This window comes from Lates calcarifer, linkage group LG4 (assembly GCF_001640805.2).
Source record: "Lates calcarifer isolate ASB-BC8 linkage group LG4, TLL_Latcal_v3, whole genome shotgun sequence".
Classification (NCBI taxonomy): Eukaryota; Metazoa; Chordata; class Actinopteri; family Centropomidae; genus Lates; species Lates calcarifer.
In genome coordinates this window covers 22,233,270-22,251,268 of record NC_066836.1, presented here as the reverse complement: position 1 = coordinate 22,251,268, position 17,999 = coordinate 22,233,270, and the positions used below count along the sequence as shown (strand labels likewise).

Genomic DNA, 17,999 nt, shown 5'->3' with positions numbered 1-17,999 from the left:
ACCTAAAATCTTGCCAAATTGGTTAGGGCTGTTGTGATGAATAGAGCCTAAGCAGACCAATCACATCTGTTGCGGTCTGTGTCTCCATGTAAAATAATTATTTTAAATAGGATTTACTTGTATACACGGTGTCAATTTAAACTAAACAAAAACTTGTAAGGGGGTGGTAGAGAGCTAAAGGCTTATACAATGACCTCTCAGGATTACTTTAAATAAAAATAGTGACAAATTCAAAATAAAGAACCAAATTCTAATTCTCCTTTATCTGTATTTTATTGTTTTTTTTGTTTTTTTACCATGTGCTTTTTGTTAGTCTTTTATTGTGAAACACGATTTTGCAACAATTTTAAGTTAATTTCAAAAAATAACTGTGATCCTTCGAAGTTGCTATGTAAGTGTTATGTATACACATATTCTTCATCTCTGCCCACACAGCTACATCAAAGTAGACGTATGAAACAATGTGTCATAATACATCATTAGATTTTTTATTTAGCCTACTCCTAAAATAGCCTACATTAACCTCTGTACAGTGTGTTTTATTTTGAAAGACACTAGGGGCAGGCCGAACCCCGTCACCTTTCAAATACTCACCAGAAAAAAAGAACATCTACACTGCCTGACTGTTACTTCTGGACCTTCAAGGAGACAAAAGGACAACAAAAGTGTTAGCTTCTGACAGGTTTATCTCTATGTTTGACGGATATTTCAAAGGTGTTAATATGAGATTTGTTTATTTTTATTTAGTCCTGCTGTGCGGAATTAGCGGGCAAGTTATTAACACCGCGGGATCTCCACATCTGCAGCAACAATCCGACTTTGGTTTATCTGATGTAATAAAACACAACTCGTCGTCCAGTGTCCACAGAGTGCGGCGGAAACGGTTCATTAGTCAGAGCGACATGGTGGCCATCCTGGATTATCACAACCAAGTCAGAGCCAGCGTCTTCCCACCTGCTGCAAACATGGAGTATATGGTAAACAATTATATATTCTACTCTACGGCATTTAAGAAGAGGGAAACATATATATATATATGTGTATATATATATATATATATATATATGTATATATATGTGTGTGTGTATATATATGTGTGTGTGTGTGTGTGTGTGTGTGTATATATATATATATATATATATATATATATATATATATATATATATATATTACAGCATCTCATCAGCGACTGGAGTTTCTTTTACTACATTATTTATTCTTAAAAAATATAAACTGAGTAAAATGTGTAGTAATTATTACATTTTTTCACATCAAACCTTCAGAATATCATTCCCCACTGATAACGCTAGGTGGAGTATTAACAGAAACTGTAAGCTCCTAAATAAAATGTCATGACTCTGTACATAGCCACTCTTATGATGTGCTTGGCATGCAGTTCCCTGCAGATGAGTTCTATGGAACCTCAAGGTGTTCAGTATTAGCTATATAAATAACTAATACCTGTTAAGTAAGCACATGAATAAAAGTTTAAAAAAAAAAAAAATATATATATATATATATATATATATAAAAGAAGCAATTAATTAAATTTTTGAATTGTTTAAAAAAAACATTAAGAAACCACAACCATCCTGTTTATTTTATGATAATAAGAAGGATGGCTGTGGTTTCCTACAAAACATATTTGCCTCAGCAGTTAAGTTGTATAGAAACAGAATTTGTCGCAGACAGTTACATCAGCATGAACTCTGAGCCCCCAAAATTGGTGGATCCTCCCACCAAACAAATCACCTATCATCAAAATTTAAAGAGGATATTTTGGTCCACTTCCTGTTTAGCAGATTCATATCTTTTTCTTTTTTTTTTTAAGTTTAAAGATGTTTACTTTTCTGTTTTATCTCCTTCTTTGTCCAATCCTCACCCTTCACATTTTACAGCTAACTGAAACTAACTGAAACATTTGGATAAAGGCACATCTGAATAACTGCAGTGAAACTTTGTAGATTTACAATGACTAAATTACAAGGTGCTCTGAAACCTCTGTAAAACCCTTTCTCCTGTGTCTGTATTTGGTTTTAAGAAATAATGGAACAAACAGTACAAGTGTATTCTCAACACTCAAAGCCACATGTCTGCAATAGCAGACTTGCCCAGACACTGTAAATATCATGGACAGATAATTCTGCTAATTTGAAAAATGTGTTTTGGTGTGATGCCACTTATTTCAAGATATTAATCAATTAATTTGTCACATACTCACATTTCTCAATATTACTCCTTTTCCACCAACTGTAATGGGTAACAGTTTGTGACATCACTCACCTCCTGAATTCAGAAAAAGTTATGATTAGCAAAGGCTGGGTTCACTTGAATGCAAGGACAAATAATAACCTGAGAACAAAACCAAACCAAAAAATAACTCCAGAAGGAATACTGAGACTCAACTAAAAAGTTGTCAGAAAGTGGTGCTTAATGGTGAAGATGTTACAGCATGGTGTACAGTGAAATGCCAGTACCTTCTCAGCTGTGCTACATTAAAAAAAACAGTGCACTAATATATACAGAATGCAGTGGATGCATATTCAGTAAACATCCAATTGGAAGTAATTTCTCTTTAGGAGAGACCTCCATCTACCTTTTAATCTCCAAAAGGTCATCTCTACAATTGCCCTTGCACTGCTTAATCTGATGTTGTACTGCTGATATTGTGGGGTCAGTCTACCTGTATCAGAAAAAAGCTTCATTTTCCATGTTTACAATGGATACGCAGGGTCTCCAATTAATTTGTGTTTCATATGTCATGGCCAGAGAGATAACATTTTGGCTGAGATATTGGTATTGACAGTGTTTTGGCTAAAAAACTGTCCCTTGCTCACCACTTCCCAAAAATGTGACTGTTTCAGCACTCATGCATGTGGTACTCTTCCACATAGCCAACACACACATCCCAGAACAGATCTTTTCCATCAACAACACCCTGTTGTACAATGGAATGCCATCCTTCATCCATCCTCTAATGTTATAGCCATGTCGGTACAGTTCTGATTCTATTATGGGAATGTGGCTGCTGTCTTGCTCCAACACACTGAGGTGCCTTCCATCTGTTGTTTTTTAAAAAGCTTCCATCTCCAAATTAAAGTTCCTAGCATCAGGGGTCTTGATGTGTTCAGGAAGCAGAACTTCTGCAAAAGCATTGCAGAAGTCCAACACACAACTGTGAACAGCCACAATACCAAAGCCACATAGGTCACTTACACTCCGGTATCCACTGTGGATGACCAGTCTCCACAAGGTGATGGCAAACATCTATTTACTGGTGTATTTACTGGTGTACACAAACAGTAGTTGTGATTAAAGTACTCCCACTGCACCTGAATGTTGCTTGTTGCTGCTTTAGCTTGTTGAAGCCACAAACTAGGACTTAGGACTTAATGATTTATTGAAATTGAACTGCAATTCCGATTTGAACTAATGCGATTTGCAAACCGCAAAGCTGCCTCACAGTTCACAGAACACTGCAGGAGCAACAGAGCAACAGGCTGTAAACTTTACAACCACACCTGGTCTTAAAATGACAACAGTGACAACAATTGTGGAGTTAGATACTTGATGAAAACAGAGAGCAGAGCGACAAATATCACGGGCGGCTGACAGCATCAACAGGCCGGCAATAGAGATAACTGAGCTGTGAGCAAGACGCCAACTTTGTCTGCAGTGTTTCCGCTATACATATTTTGGTAGAGCCGAAAAGCAAAGAAAAAGAGAGGACAAATCCTGTAGAGTTTTAATCAGCTGTGTCTGTCTCTACCTGCTCTCTGTGTGCCTGTCAGTCTCCTGTCATTCCCCCTCAGTGTATCAGCATCTGAAAAATCACCACAAGCAGCAGTATGACCGATGTAAAGTTAATGCAGAGAAGGCAAGAGAGCATAGTGCTACTGTTTGTTTCTGCCTGCCATATTCTTCACCTCATCTGCCTATGAGCTGTTTGCTTAATTAAACTGAGTTGCCTGCCTCAAGTCTGCATTAGGTTCTCTGCTGTGAAGTTAAATTTTACAATTTAATTTAACATTACATTTACATTACTTTCTATTTTACACACACACACACACACACACACTTAAAAACATATTTACTGACTCTATATAGAGTTTCTTATACACTTATATAGGTCTGCAAATAAAAGCATATCATTTTATGTACCATTCGTTTTGCATGTAGTAGTGCATATATATATATATATATATATATATTATATATATATATATATATATAAACACCATGAAAACAATTTCCCATTTTACATAAGATATGTAAAATGTAAGGGGTTGATTACCACTCAGCACATAGCAGAATAGTGGCATCTAGACTTTATTCTTGTTTTGTTTTTCAAGCACTGAAACATGATAAATATACATGATAAATATAGCCTCTGTACTATTAATTATGGCTTGTCTCCTGAAATGTATCTAGCTTGTTTTTCTACACCGGGTAGGACTATCTCTTCTCAAATGGGAAACTCTCTCCAACAGGTATGGGACAATGATTTGGCCAGGATGGCTGAAGCTTGGGCTGCTACTGTGTATGTGGGCACACGGACCAGCTTACCTGCTGCAGTTCTATGGACAGAACTTGTCTGTCAGGACAGGGGGGTAGGTACAGCACACATGTACAAAGGAATGATAGCAACATTTACTTGCAGTTTTACCTTACAGATAAAGTTTCAACTATTTTTATTTGTTTGTTTTTGTCAGAGTTTAATCTCTTGAACAGTATTTAGACTGATTATTGGAAAATAAAATGAATATAGGAACAATAAAACAAAGAAAAATGAAAGGAATCATTACATTTGTGAACTTTCATACTCACACTTAGTATGTAGTATGGGAACATACAGTGCACTATAATTACCAAGATGGTGCACTCAAAACGGTCAAAAAGTTGAGCGTGGAACGATGGACACTTGTCACCCTCAACAGTTGCCACTTTAGCTACAGTAATGGTTAGTTAGACTTCATTGTCCCCCTAGATAAATGATTTTTCCCAGCATTGTACACAAATCATCACGCAACCATGACAAGCAGAGATTGCTGCACACCAGTATGTAACACCAGGTAACATAACAGCAAAGGAAAATAAGTACAAACACAGCTCAGCCCATGACAGTGTTTGGCAAAACAGCAAGATGTTTAGTGACTCACACTGTTTAGGGCTGCTAAAGCTGCAGGTACAAGGCTTTTGCTAAGCAGGCCCTTCTGTACCCCAGGGACATGTACCTGCATCCAGAGGGTAGAACAGTGAGGTTGAGTGGCTGTGTGATGTCCTGTGTTATTGTTGTTAACAATGTGTGTGATAGCTTTACAACTGAGCTCTTGGAGGTTGCGTTTGGGGACAACTATTATCTTGGCAGCAGTGTTGGAAAAGCATGAGTTTGGTCTGGTTTGTGACAGACAGCATGTAAAAGAAACAGGTGGAACAGTAGAGCAGAATAGATTTAACAATACTTTAGTACAACAGTTGGAGGAGATGGGAAGGGACATAGAGTCCTTTTAGTTTCTAGATTACTGATAATCTTTGATGACACCTTTTTTTAATGTCCTTTGTGTGTTGGCCAAAGCTGCACCATTCTAACTGTTTCAGTGTCAATGAAGGTAGGGTGATGGGGCACCTATTACTATTTCCTTTATTTTTGTCATGGCTAGAGCCACAATACCAGGTTTTCCCAGTGTGTCTGTGTTTTTTATTTTTTGTTTGTTTGTTTCTTTGTCTCTCAGTGGATGTGTATATGTGTATGGAGGCGTGGTGCTGCTCCTGGCTCACCAAGTCACCTGTTTTACATTATCATCTGCACACCTGTTCTCTTTTTGGAACCTCCTGTGGTATAAGAAGCCTGGTTCCACTTATTGCCAGATTGTTCTTCTTCACTGTGCTCCAGTGTAACCCCTGTGTCAGAGCTGCCACCTCACTGCAACTTGCCTGTTTGCCATCTCTTGTTTTCTTAGTGCCAGTGTGTCTCCTGTCCCAGAGTTGCTGCCTTGCTGCTACTCAACGCTAACCCGTTGGCCTCTTGCAGTTTCTGCTTCTTCCCCCTCACCTGTCTGCCTGCTTCACTGTCTTTGTTGTCCCTCTTCTCATTGTTCAACACAAACAAGCCATAACCTTTTCCCTGTCTTCTCATCTGCTTTTGGGTAGAAACTAAACTAAAACAGAACCATAACAGAACAACCTGTCCACCATGGACGTAGCAGACACCTCAATCAGAAAAGAACCTCATAATTTTTTATATACACTCATGTTACCTTTTTGCAAGTAGTTAAGAGGCATTTGTCCCGTATTACAAAGGGCTAACTGGAAAGTGTCAAAAAATCCATCACTGAGAGGTTTGTTCCCTGACTGGCTTCTGAACTTGTTGATTTACATGACTCCCAGCCTGTCTCCCAGCCTTCTGATATCTAACAGTCCCAGCCTCAGCTCCAGGTTTCCAGTTACCAGGCCAAAGTTTTTGCTATCTATGGACCTCAGATATCCCTACGACCTCCGAACTCCAGCTGCCCAGTGATTCAGCACCCCAGCTGCTCACTGACCCTGAACCTCTGCTGCCCAGCAACCCCAAACCCCAGCCGCCCCGTTCCATGATCGATGCCCAGGTGGCTGTTCCTGTGTCGACTGCCCCAGGCAACATCTCACCTGTTCCTGAGTTGACTGCCACAGCCGACGTCTCTCCTGATCCTGTGTTAATGGTTAATGGTCCAACATGATGTCCTGTCTCTTCCTGTGTCAGTTTCTTGGATCAGTTCCTGGGTCGAAGTCTCGACTGTTCTTGTGTCAATTACCTGGCTGATGTCCCACCTGTTCCAACATGGGAGGTTCTGGTCAAAGTCTCCCCTATTCCAGTGTTAGGGTATTCAGCCAAGTTTCACAGAATACACAGAAGAGTGAGTCAAGGATTGGAGAGGGTTCCCAGCCCCAGGACCTTGCCTGGCTTACACCAGCTAAGTTGATGGTGTAGCTCCTTCTCTGAAAAGGTGTGAAGTGAGTGCAGAGTGTGTTTAGTTTACTGGTGAAAGGTTCTTTGTCGGTTGATGTGGTTGAGCTGTGTCTGGGTTCACATTGAATTAAAGTTTTCACCATCTGGTTTCAGCACTCACGTTGTCAAATTCATACTCCAGTTTGTCCTTGTATTTTAGTTTAGCTTTTAAAACCTTGTTTTTGATGTTGCGGTTTGTGGGGTGCATGTATGTATTGTGGTTGGTGATGTTTGAGTTCCTGTTTGTATAGCTGGAAGTAAACACAATGTTGTTGTTTGCAAATCCAAGTGGTGGGTATAAATGGCCACAAAATGCAATCAGTGCTGTTACCACAACACAGGTACAGGTGTCCACATACTGTTGAAAAAATGATAGAACGTTGTCCAGTCTTCTACAAAATAAACACTGGAGCTCCAAGGTAGCCAACATAGCGCTATCATCCTTGGAGGGGTGGAGGGTGGGGGTGTTGTAGACAAAAGATAGGGACGCCAGAGGCACAGACAGCATCTCTTGCATAGTTTGTGGTGCACCTTGATGTTGTTAAACCACCTATTATTGATGTAGAGGCATACCCCACCACCCTGCATTTTGTCCTTTGTCCCATTCTGTGTGACCCAAGAATTGGTGACTCAGAATGGCTGACCTCAGTATTGATGATGTCTTTTCCAGATGACACAAGGAATGTAGCAAGTCCATTCAATTCCGGAACAAGCAAACATTTGACAGGATGATAGGGGAGAGGTGGATTTAATGGTTGCTTCTTTATTCTGCTACAGATTCCTCCTTGTTTTCCTCAGCCAAAGCTCTGGTGGTACGACCACAGCAGGCTTGGTGCTGCATAGCAGTGAAGCCCGGGGTGATAGTTGATCCTCATGGCTGTAGGTGAGTAATCTGTCACTGGTATCAGGCTGTAGTGCGAGGCCACTGCTAATCTGCCATAGCTCACTTTGTAAGGAACGAACAATTTTGATCCGTCTAGGGTAATTGACTGTAAAAGAAAGTATATGGATACGTACACGAGACTTAGTGCACTCAAACGAGCCGTGGTGCACAGAAACGGGGTACAGTGTGTGTTGTTGCAGCAGAGCATGCGCCAGATAGACCATGGTTGTGTTTGATTTGAGATTCACGCACTATATCAATGAGAATACTGTGTACAGGGTGTAGGTGTACTAAGAAAAAGAAAAAGCACCTGCCACCCATGAATGCTCCTCCAATACTGACTATAGATTTATTGTAATCAGGAGTCAGGCACCGGCTGTGGCTCAGGAGGTAGATTGGGTTGTCTTCTAATCGGAGGGTCAATGGTTCGATCCCCCACCTCCTCCAGTCTGCATGCCTAAGTGTCCTTGGGCAAGATACTGAACCCTAAAACTGCCCCTGATGTATCACTGGTGTGTGAATGGGTGTGTGTGGGTGATTGTGACCTGCAGTATAAAGTGCTTTGAGTGATCAACATAACTAGAAAAGCTCTATATAAATGTAGTCCATTTACCATTTAGACAATTAAAATGTGTTTATTACTGAAACAGCAGAGGGGACGTGAGCAATTAACAACTATAGATGTTTCTGAATAAAATCAAATGGCTAATCAGTTTGTGAAAGGCCACTTATACAGTAAGTAAATGATACTCTTTTCAGGGATATTATGGGACTAATAATAGTAACCATGACCGTGCAGTTGTACAGGACCACAAAGCTAGACAAAGTTGCAAATGTTTAATTCTTCATTCATGATTAGGATTCTACACACATGCAATATTTTTACTTTATATATATATATATATATTTTAGAGCTGCAGTTGGTGCTGTTATGCCTGTTCCCACAAATAGTTTGCCTAATCCACAGTATTAAAAACAGCCACTTTGCTGTCCCATCAGATCACCTGACCAATCAATACACAGATTCCAGAGTGAAGGGGTGTTGCTCACTTCTGAGACACATTCAGGGATCGGAACTATAGATTCCTTGATGACATACCTTGATCATTTTCAAGGACATGGTTGAAGGACAGAGGACAGAACGAAGCATAATTATTGGAGTGGAAAGCTGCTGGTGTGCTCCACGATTTTGTGATGTCACTACTGGTTTGTGGTTACAGGTGCAACAGAGCATACTTCTGAATGCACCTGTCATTATGCATATACTTATGCCATATATATTCTTGGGTAAAGAAGTGTAGTCCATTACACTATGCACTGCGATTCATCTTTCTCCCTCAGAACCAACTCAGTACACTCTATCCACCACAGATATCAGTCTATCCTGCAGCTGGTTAAACCTTGGTATGATGAAGTCAATGACTACGTGTTCCCCTACCCTCGCTTCTGCAATCCCAGCTGCCCTCTGCTCTGCTACGGGCCCATGTGCACACACTACACACAGGTAAGAAAGGTCATCATCATTGGCCTTTAAGGTAGATTTGTACATGTGTATAAGAGTAATTGTCAAAACATACAACAAACATACATGTTTAAATATGTATCTGACGCATTCACGTAATATTACCTCTAATAAACTATCTAACTTAATACAGGCTTGCAGAGAGCATGAGTTACTCACAGAATTAATGTTAATTAGTGACAGCCAATGATGATGAGAACAGAAAAGAGTTTGCATTCAAACCCAGAACTGTCTTGCCATGCACCACCATGTCACCTGTATGGCAACACATGCTGAATAAAATTTAGTTGTTTTTTTTTCCTGCATTAGCTTGGACAGCTTTGACATCTTTATGGACATCTTTCGTCTGCTATCTGATTGAATGTCAATCTGAAGCTATTTCTGTGAGTGCTTCTATGGTTGCTGTGTGTTTCAGATGGTGTGGGCAACCACCAACAGAGTGGGCTGTGCAGTGCAGACCTGCTACAACATGTTTGTGTGGGGAGTTCTTTGGAGAGAGGCCACCTTCCTCGTCTGCAACTACTCACCTAAGTATGAATTGATCCTCAGTCTGTCAAATCAGTCTGTGGGGACAGACCATAAAACACAAATGTAATGTATGACTATGATATGCACCTGTCTGTTTCAGCTTTCTCATGAAGTGCAGTGATGTTGTTTCAATTTGTGTTGACCAGGTTTTGTGCCCTCCAGACATGTATGTTTGTTCAGTGTGTCATATGTGGCACCCTCTGATATATTTCAGTTTCATGCAGCTAATATTTAAGATGCTGTGTGAACAGGAAGCAGGGGGAGAGAAAACAAGACGGTCCTGTAGGAACTTAAGTTTTTATCTGATGCCATCCATGGCAGGAGCAATGACTGGAAGTTGAAAAATTATTGTTCAAGAGCTAATGTACAGGTACAGAGATGTACAGGTAAGAATTTAATACAAATTCTATTTTGCTGTAAGCAAGAAAAAACTGGTAAAATCTACAGGAATGAATGTAAGATGTCACAGGCACCAGGTCTGCCTTATTATACATATCAATTAACCTATATGAAGAAAAGATGACTTTGTTTTTTATTTTTCCTTATTCTTTCAGTTTCCCTCCTGTTCTTGACTGCATGTATATTGAGTCAGTATAAAGGATTTGGAGCAACAAAACTATATCCTGACTGACCTGCACTTATGAAAGGAGATTGACTTCTTGCCTACTTGATGTTCGAACAGCTCAACTAGGACAGTATAGTAACTTTTGAAGTTGAAGTGGCAGTTCAAATACAAGTATTGAAAGGCTGAATTAGCAACTAAAATGAAAGTACTGAAAGAGGTTTTGGGGTTTGTGTTCTCTGTGAAGTGTAAACACTGAATGAAACTGAAGTGTCCATTTAAGTGTAAAGACTGAGTGAAGTTGAAATATCATTTGAAGTGAAGATGAAACAAAGGAAATATTCTCAGATTAGCACTTTAGTTATCTGTAAGTAATAAAATAAGAAGAGGGTAAAATACTACTCAGAAATAACAAAGACTGGGAAGTAGAACAGCGATTTGTGACATCCAAAGAGGAACAAACTATTAGTGTAAGATGGCACGTAAATTGAAGGTAAATTATGAAAAGCATCAGAGGAACAAAAACATACTGGTAGATGAATTCCTCATGTTTTATGTCTTAGAATTAATACTGATAGTATCGGATTGATGCAGTCATGTAAAAGGTTTCAGAATGCGACCGTGTTTATTTTATTTCAGTTTACTTATTAACTTTACAATCCACATCATAGACCTCTGGCTGCAGATTCATGGTACTGTTTGTTCAGCTCATGCTTTTCTGCATCATGCATAAAAAGAGCATTTTTGCATTTGTTGAGTCACACTTCATTGTGCTCACTGCAGTCTCTTTCATTCCTTGATTATGACATTGATTCTACCAGAGGGGACGGTGATGCACTGACTATTTTACCCCCTAAAACTCCAAGAACTAAACTCAGGATTTCCTTCAGGGACTGGTAGTTCCATTAGTACCATTAGTTGGCGGCTGTGGCTCAGGAGGTAGAGCAGTCGCCCATCAATTGGAAGGTTCGATCCCCGGCTCCTCCAGCCCGGATGCTGAAGTATCCTTGGGCAAGATACTGAACCCTAATGTGTCATCAGTGTGTGAATGTGTATGAATGTGTTAGAAAGCACTTTGTGTGTTTAGAACAAGTGCTGTATGAATTGGTGAATGTGACCTGTAGTGTGAAGCGCTTTGAGTGGTTGATATGACTAGAAAAGTGCCATAAGTACAGTCCAATTAGTTCCATTTAAGTCTGTGTCTCACATTTCTAGAACTGTGTATATTGGGCACAATTAACAATTAACCAATTCATGTATTGCCTGAATACAAAGCTATACACAAGATGTAGCAGTGTTGAAGGTTATGTTTGACTAAGTGATATGCAGTACTACTACACCACCCTGATATATGGCTCATCAGAAAGGGCCTTTTGGGTAACAGGAATTATGGCCCAGAAACCCAAACTGGGACTGGTGGCAGTTTCCTGGTAGTGTCAGTGATGATAATGATGTTTTTATCACAGGGAAGGTTATTTTTCATCAATGAGAATCAATACACTGTACAGATTCTTTTCCCAACCATCCCCCATTGCTGTCTATGTTATGGATATTTTATCCTCTCATTAAATAGTGACACAGCACTTGAAAATCTGGATTTTGCTGGTGTTCTCACACTACTGCAGTGGTGTATCCCAAGGTGTGTCGGCACAGCATGCCATCACTGATGGTGATCACAGGTGCAACACAGCACAGTTCTGACCTCACCCCAACACAGTCATCACTGATGCTGGGTGTGGTCAGAGATACAACAGATCTGAGAGGGCAACAAGAGAGGGCAATCATAGGCAGAGAGGACATACATGAAGTCAGTTAATAAGTCTACTATATCTGTGCTTGTGTGCCTGAATTTGTATTGAAGACCAGACAAGCTTTGTTTGGAAAAATGAATTTATTTTTGTGATTTTTTTTCTCTGCAGAGGAAACTGGATAGGAGAGGCTCCATATAGAGTGGGGATTCCTTGTTCAGCCTGTCCATCCAGCTATGGAGGTACCTGCAGCAACAATATGTGCTTTCCAGCTGTCCAGTCCAACTTCATGTACTGGTTCAAGTGAGGAATGAGGGAAATGCTGGCTATGCTTTGGAAATGATGTATTATAGTGCCTGTAACTGGATTACAAAATATGGAAATTATTGTTTGTTAAAATGACAAAATGACTGTTCTGACAAAATTACATTTAGAATGGATATTGAAATGTGGTGAATTACACTTATAAATTGCAGCCATGGCCCATTGTAGAGAGCACATATTGCAGGGGACACATTCTTCATGTTTAAATATGTAAGCAATCAAATAATAATTTTATTATAATTGTGATTATTAATAATCATTATGCATTAACATGATCTGCACAGTCTGAGATAGCAGTGCTCTGTTATGTATAGTACAATGCACCCAGCTATGTTGGTAGCATTTAAGCTTTTAAGTTTGATGGGCATGTCGCAGGGCCTGACTTTACACATCTTTATATTTCCCCTCATTTTGACAACATTTAAAAATGTTTGGCTCACACCGTCCTGACAATCCAACAGATTTTGTATGTTTCATTCCTGAAAGATAGTTTACATTGTTACTAATCACTATACACATACAAATTCCAGGCAACAACTGCCGCTCAATTATTGTTACCGCTTTAATGGTGAGGCTATTCTGTCTGCACATATGTGGGGCTTAACAAGGCTGCAGTGCAATACTGCAGTAGGAGATGATGTGGTATTGTGTGTGTGTGTGTGTGTGTGTGTATATATATATATATATATATATATCTATGCGCGCGCACACACACACACACACACACACACACACACACACATATATATATATGGTATATGTATGTGAGTATGTAAACACTGTATAGAGCCAGGCATACACGTTTTATTATTATGATTATGATTCATATTCTGTTTTCAATTAATCTGTGTACAATCCATTTGTATGTAATTGGCTTTAGGTGCAACTTTATGAACTCTTAAGCAAAGTTACATGGAGTGAAGAAGTGGACTAATATGATCAATGATTAATATGAACTTGACTTGACATTTAAGATAAAGAAGTATACTCATTGCCTGTGTTGTTTTTTTTCTTGCATATTTTTAAAAAACATTTACACAGTGCCAGGTTAGTAAGATTTCAGGACAGATTTTAAAAGATCCTGGGCTCAAAGTAAAGTACAGAATTTGCTCAGTGGTATGGAAATATACTTCATGGCTGGGTGAAGGGACTCAGAGAAATATATCAGACTTTGAAATGCATTTGGCCTTGCCCAAAAATTTGTACTTTATATAGACAAACGCTGCTTTAAACATACCTGCCAGCCCACAACAAAGGCACAGTATAATGTGGGGTATACACATATACTCCTTTTGTACAAAATAACAAAAAAATTGAAATGCATACACTACCACTCAAAAGTTTGGGATCACTTGCAATCACTTGTTTCCAATTACTTGCAATCACTTGTTTTCCAAAGAAAAATACATTTTCATGCAGTTCACAAACAATTTTATCCATTTCACAAACAATTAAAATTAATTGTATGATTTTTAAAGAATGATCTACGTTTTTACCTAGAGGCCTTTTATCAGCAACGGTCAGTCCTCTGCATCAATCTCCTGGTATGGCTGCTAATCCAAGTTAATCATTTTATAAGGCTAAGTGATTATTAGAAAACCCTTCTGCAATTGTGTTGCACAGCTGAAAGCTGTTGTACTAATAAGGGAGCAAAAAATGGAGCATGGTATTCTTTAGGTTAGTTTCTGAGGCATCAGCAGTTGTTTGTTTGGTTACAGGCTTAAAATGGCCAGAAAGAAAGAACTTTCTTTAGAGAACTTTCTTTATTGTTGTGCTTAGAAAGGACGGCTATTCAATGTGAGAAATTGCGAGGAAACTAAATAAATAGAAAGAAAAGACTGAAATGGGAAAAAGAGCACAGACATTGGACAATGGAAGACTGGAAGAAGGTGCTGTGGACAGATGAGTCCAAATTTGAGGTCTTCGGATCAAACAGAAGAACATTTGTGAGACGCAGAACAAATGAAAAGATGCAAGAACAGTGCTTAATACCACCAGTCAAGAATGGTGGAGGCAGCGTGATGGTCTGGGGGTGCTTTAGAGGTGGTAAAATCAGAGATTTGTATAGAGTGGAAGGGACCTTGAGGAAGGAAAGCTATCACAAGATGAGCCTGTGGACAGCACTTGACTGGGGCCAGTTGCATCCTACAACAGGAGAATGACCCAAAACACACCTCCAAACTGTGTCAGCAATATTTAAAGAATAAGCAGTCAGCCAGAATTCTGACTGTAATGGAGTGGCCAGCACAGTCTCCAGATCTGAACCTCTGTAAGACTCCATCAAGCCAATACATCTTGTGGGAGATGCTGCCAGGAAGCATGGGCTGAATTCTCATCAGATTACCTTGAAAAACTGACAGCTATGCCTAAGGTCTGCCAGGCTGTAATTGCTGCAAAAGGAGTTTTTTTTTTTTTTTTGATGAAGTTTGAAGAACACATTCATCATTTCCATTAAAATCATTATTTCTAACTCTGACATGCCAGCATGTCCTGGTCATTTGCTATATTTCCTATTCAGACTAATTTCATGTGTGTTTCCATGGAAAACAAGAAAATTTCCAAGTGATCCCAAACTTTTAGGCGGTAGTGTATGTGTATGTAAGTACTATGTCAAACACACAGAATGGCTCTGTGTTTTCTTTTACAGGCAGTAGACTGAGAAAACATAATCAAGTTACACAAGAACTATAATATTAATAAAAAGCTGTGCAAAATACCACTGTATGGAATTACAACCATAAGCTGCATTTTGATGGCACTCAAACTGTCAGAAGAACTGAAGAAATATATGGCCTAGACCTGCTATACATGAAAAGTGCCCTGAGATCATTTCAGTTATCGAGAGTTGATTTCATGTAGGAAAATACTGTAGAGTTGGAGTACTGCTGTCAATGATTATTGCAAATTCATAGATAGATTTAAATTCTTTCAGCGTGTTGAGGCCAAAATTTGGTAATAGCTCACCAGATGATGTTAAATACCCTTAACTAAAAAATGCTTAAATATTATGCATTACGACTTGTTGTGTTACAACCTCTATAATTTATTTTTCATGCCCTTTGGGTTGAATCTGTGGAGGCTGAATCTGTGCAGTTGTGAATATTTGATACAACATATATGTTACTTTATGTATCAAATGAAGTCAAATATGTGTGTAACTGACACATTATGACACTGACACAGAATGAAACCACTCCCCAACAACTCCTCTAAAAGTTGTAATAGTATACATGTACCACCAGATGGCAGAAACAAGCCATCTGGATTTAAACAAGACTAGGAGAAAATGTGGAGAGAGGTGAAATACATGTTGAAGGCCTGGAAATGGTTTTGAGAAAGAAAAAGTGAGGAGACTAAGAAATGGTGACTATTTTAAATAAGAGAGCTCTCTCACTTATTTGTCCATTCTTTGGAAACTTGAGTTGAGTCTTAACACCAGAGTGACCTTTACTGTTTGCAGCTGACAGACAAGCTGGAGCAGATGTGAATAGATGCTCTGAATTGGTCTGTCATCAACAACACTAGATATTAAGGCACATAAGGGGAACAAATAAAAAATAATTTTATGTGCAGTAAAGCATGACTATTGTAAATTGAACTTCCCAACAAGAGGAGGCCAACATTGTTTTTCCTCCTGTGGTGTAAATGCACCTTTGATTGCCTTAAAGTAAGAAAGAGCATCTGCAAATGACTAAAGACCTGCAGGGACAGCAGATTGATTGTTCTATTTGCAGCAGTTAGGGACAATTCAGTGGAAATTCACCGCATTCTACATCTTAAAGCTTTCAGTCAATCTCAGAGGGTCTGTTTTGAACCAACCCAGTAAAGGAGCTGGAAGAAGCTTCTGGTGATGGAGTAGGCTAAACAGGCAGATTAAATAAAAAATGTAAAAATCTATCAAACTGGTGTTCAGATAGCTTCATTTGTATGTAAAATCAGTAATATATTTTCTTTATTACTCTTAGTAAACAGTTTGATTATTCACTTTCTTGAAAAGTTGGGAGATACCACTCTAATGTCTGTTCAGTAAATATGAAGCTACCGCCAACAGCTGGGCAACTTAGCTTAGTATTAAGACCAGGGTGACCTGATAGCCGAATGGTTAGGGCATGTATCACATGGGCCTCAGTGCCCTGAGCAGCTGGTCCCTGGTCTGACTCCCAGTCCAGCTGGACCTTTACTGTGTGTCATTCCCTTACTCTCTCTCCTCGATTTCCTGTCTTTCTTCACTGTCCTGTCAATAAAAGCATAAAGCCCACAAAAAAAAGACTGGTACCAGGGGAAACAGTTAGACTGGCTCAGTCTAAAGGTAACTAAATTCTCCTACCAGCACCTCTAACTCACTAAGCAACAGCAATATGTTGTGGTCTTAAAGGGGGACAGCATCTTGACTGGGAGCAATGATTCCTTGGAGACTTCATCCTAAACTAAAGTAAACAGTTGCTTGGTGTAGCCTTATGTACACTATTCAGATATGAGAGTGGCATCAATCCTCTTGGGCGAGAGGCAGGATACACCCTGTACGGATTGCCAGACCATCGCAGGGCCAACACATATAGACAAACAACCATTTGGAGTTCGGGAACAATGTTCCCCCTAATTTTTCATGTGTCTGAGCATACACACAAACTCCCTGAGAATTGCTTGGACCACTGTGAGCACCATCAGACGTGCACACTGTCGCACACTGTAATTTTATGCGCTACATAGTTTTGCTGTGCACCGAGAAAGCGGGAGCAGCGCACGATTGCGCAGGCGCGCAGCTTAAAGGGAACATTGCTCAGAAACTGTGCTGACACTTTCTTGTTTTTCCTTGGAAACAAGTGAGATGATGTCCTTGCACTGGACAATGACATGGCTGTACAACAAACACAGACACTAAATGGCATTTTAACACGTTAAAAGATGTTAAGGATTAATTAAGCTGTGGCCAACCAGTCACAGTCTGGTCCCTTTGAAAGCAGAGATCAGTTGGCAGGTCCTCATCAAACTGCTTAATGAGATTTTTGAACCGCTGTGATTATGTGCATGTGTGCAGATAAACGGCAGATTCCAGCAGTTCAGTAATGTCAGCTGAATTATGGTTTTTGACAACAGCAGATGCATAAAATTCTGTGTAGTCTACAACTTTACATACGTTATTTTAAGCATGCATACTAATGAACTGTTTTAGAAATTGTAGTTATTGTGGGGATGGGCACACATGCATGAACTTTATTGCCTCTCCTGTATTCAGACAAACTACAATAAATAATAAATTTGGTTTATACCAATGGTTCCCAAAGAGGATGGCATAAGAGGAGTAAATATAAATCACCTTCTTTAAAAAAAGAAAGAAAAAAACCTAATCAATACACAGTTATACAACAAACATGTTTTCCAATGAGAAAGTTTTCCTGAAATGCAGCAGTGTGAAAAAATGTTAGACTGTTGGAACAGTGACCAAA

General features: G+C 39.4%; 1 protein-coding gene across 1 annotated transcript; it reads left to right on the top strand.

The window, feature by feature from the left end:
* Positions 1–602: 602 nt before the first annotated feature.
* Positions 603–13,529, top strand: LOC108896719 (peptidase inhibitor 15-like). Its single transcript, XM_051070180.1, is given in 6 exon segments — positions 603–977; positions 4,491–4,538; positions 4,540–4,610; positions 9,240–9,372; positions 9,806–9,921; positions 12,400–13,529. Coding segments are annotated over 6 exon segments (789 nt in total). The 5' UTR covers positions 603–692; the 3' UTR covers positions 12,536–13,529.
* The last annotated feature ends 4,470 nt before the right edge of the window (positions 13,530–17,999 follow it).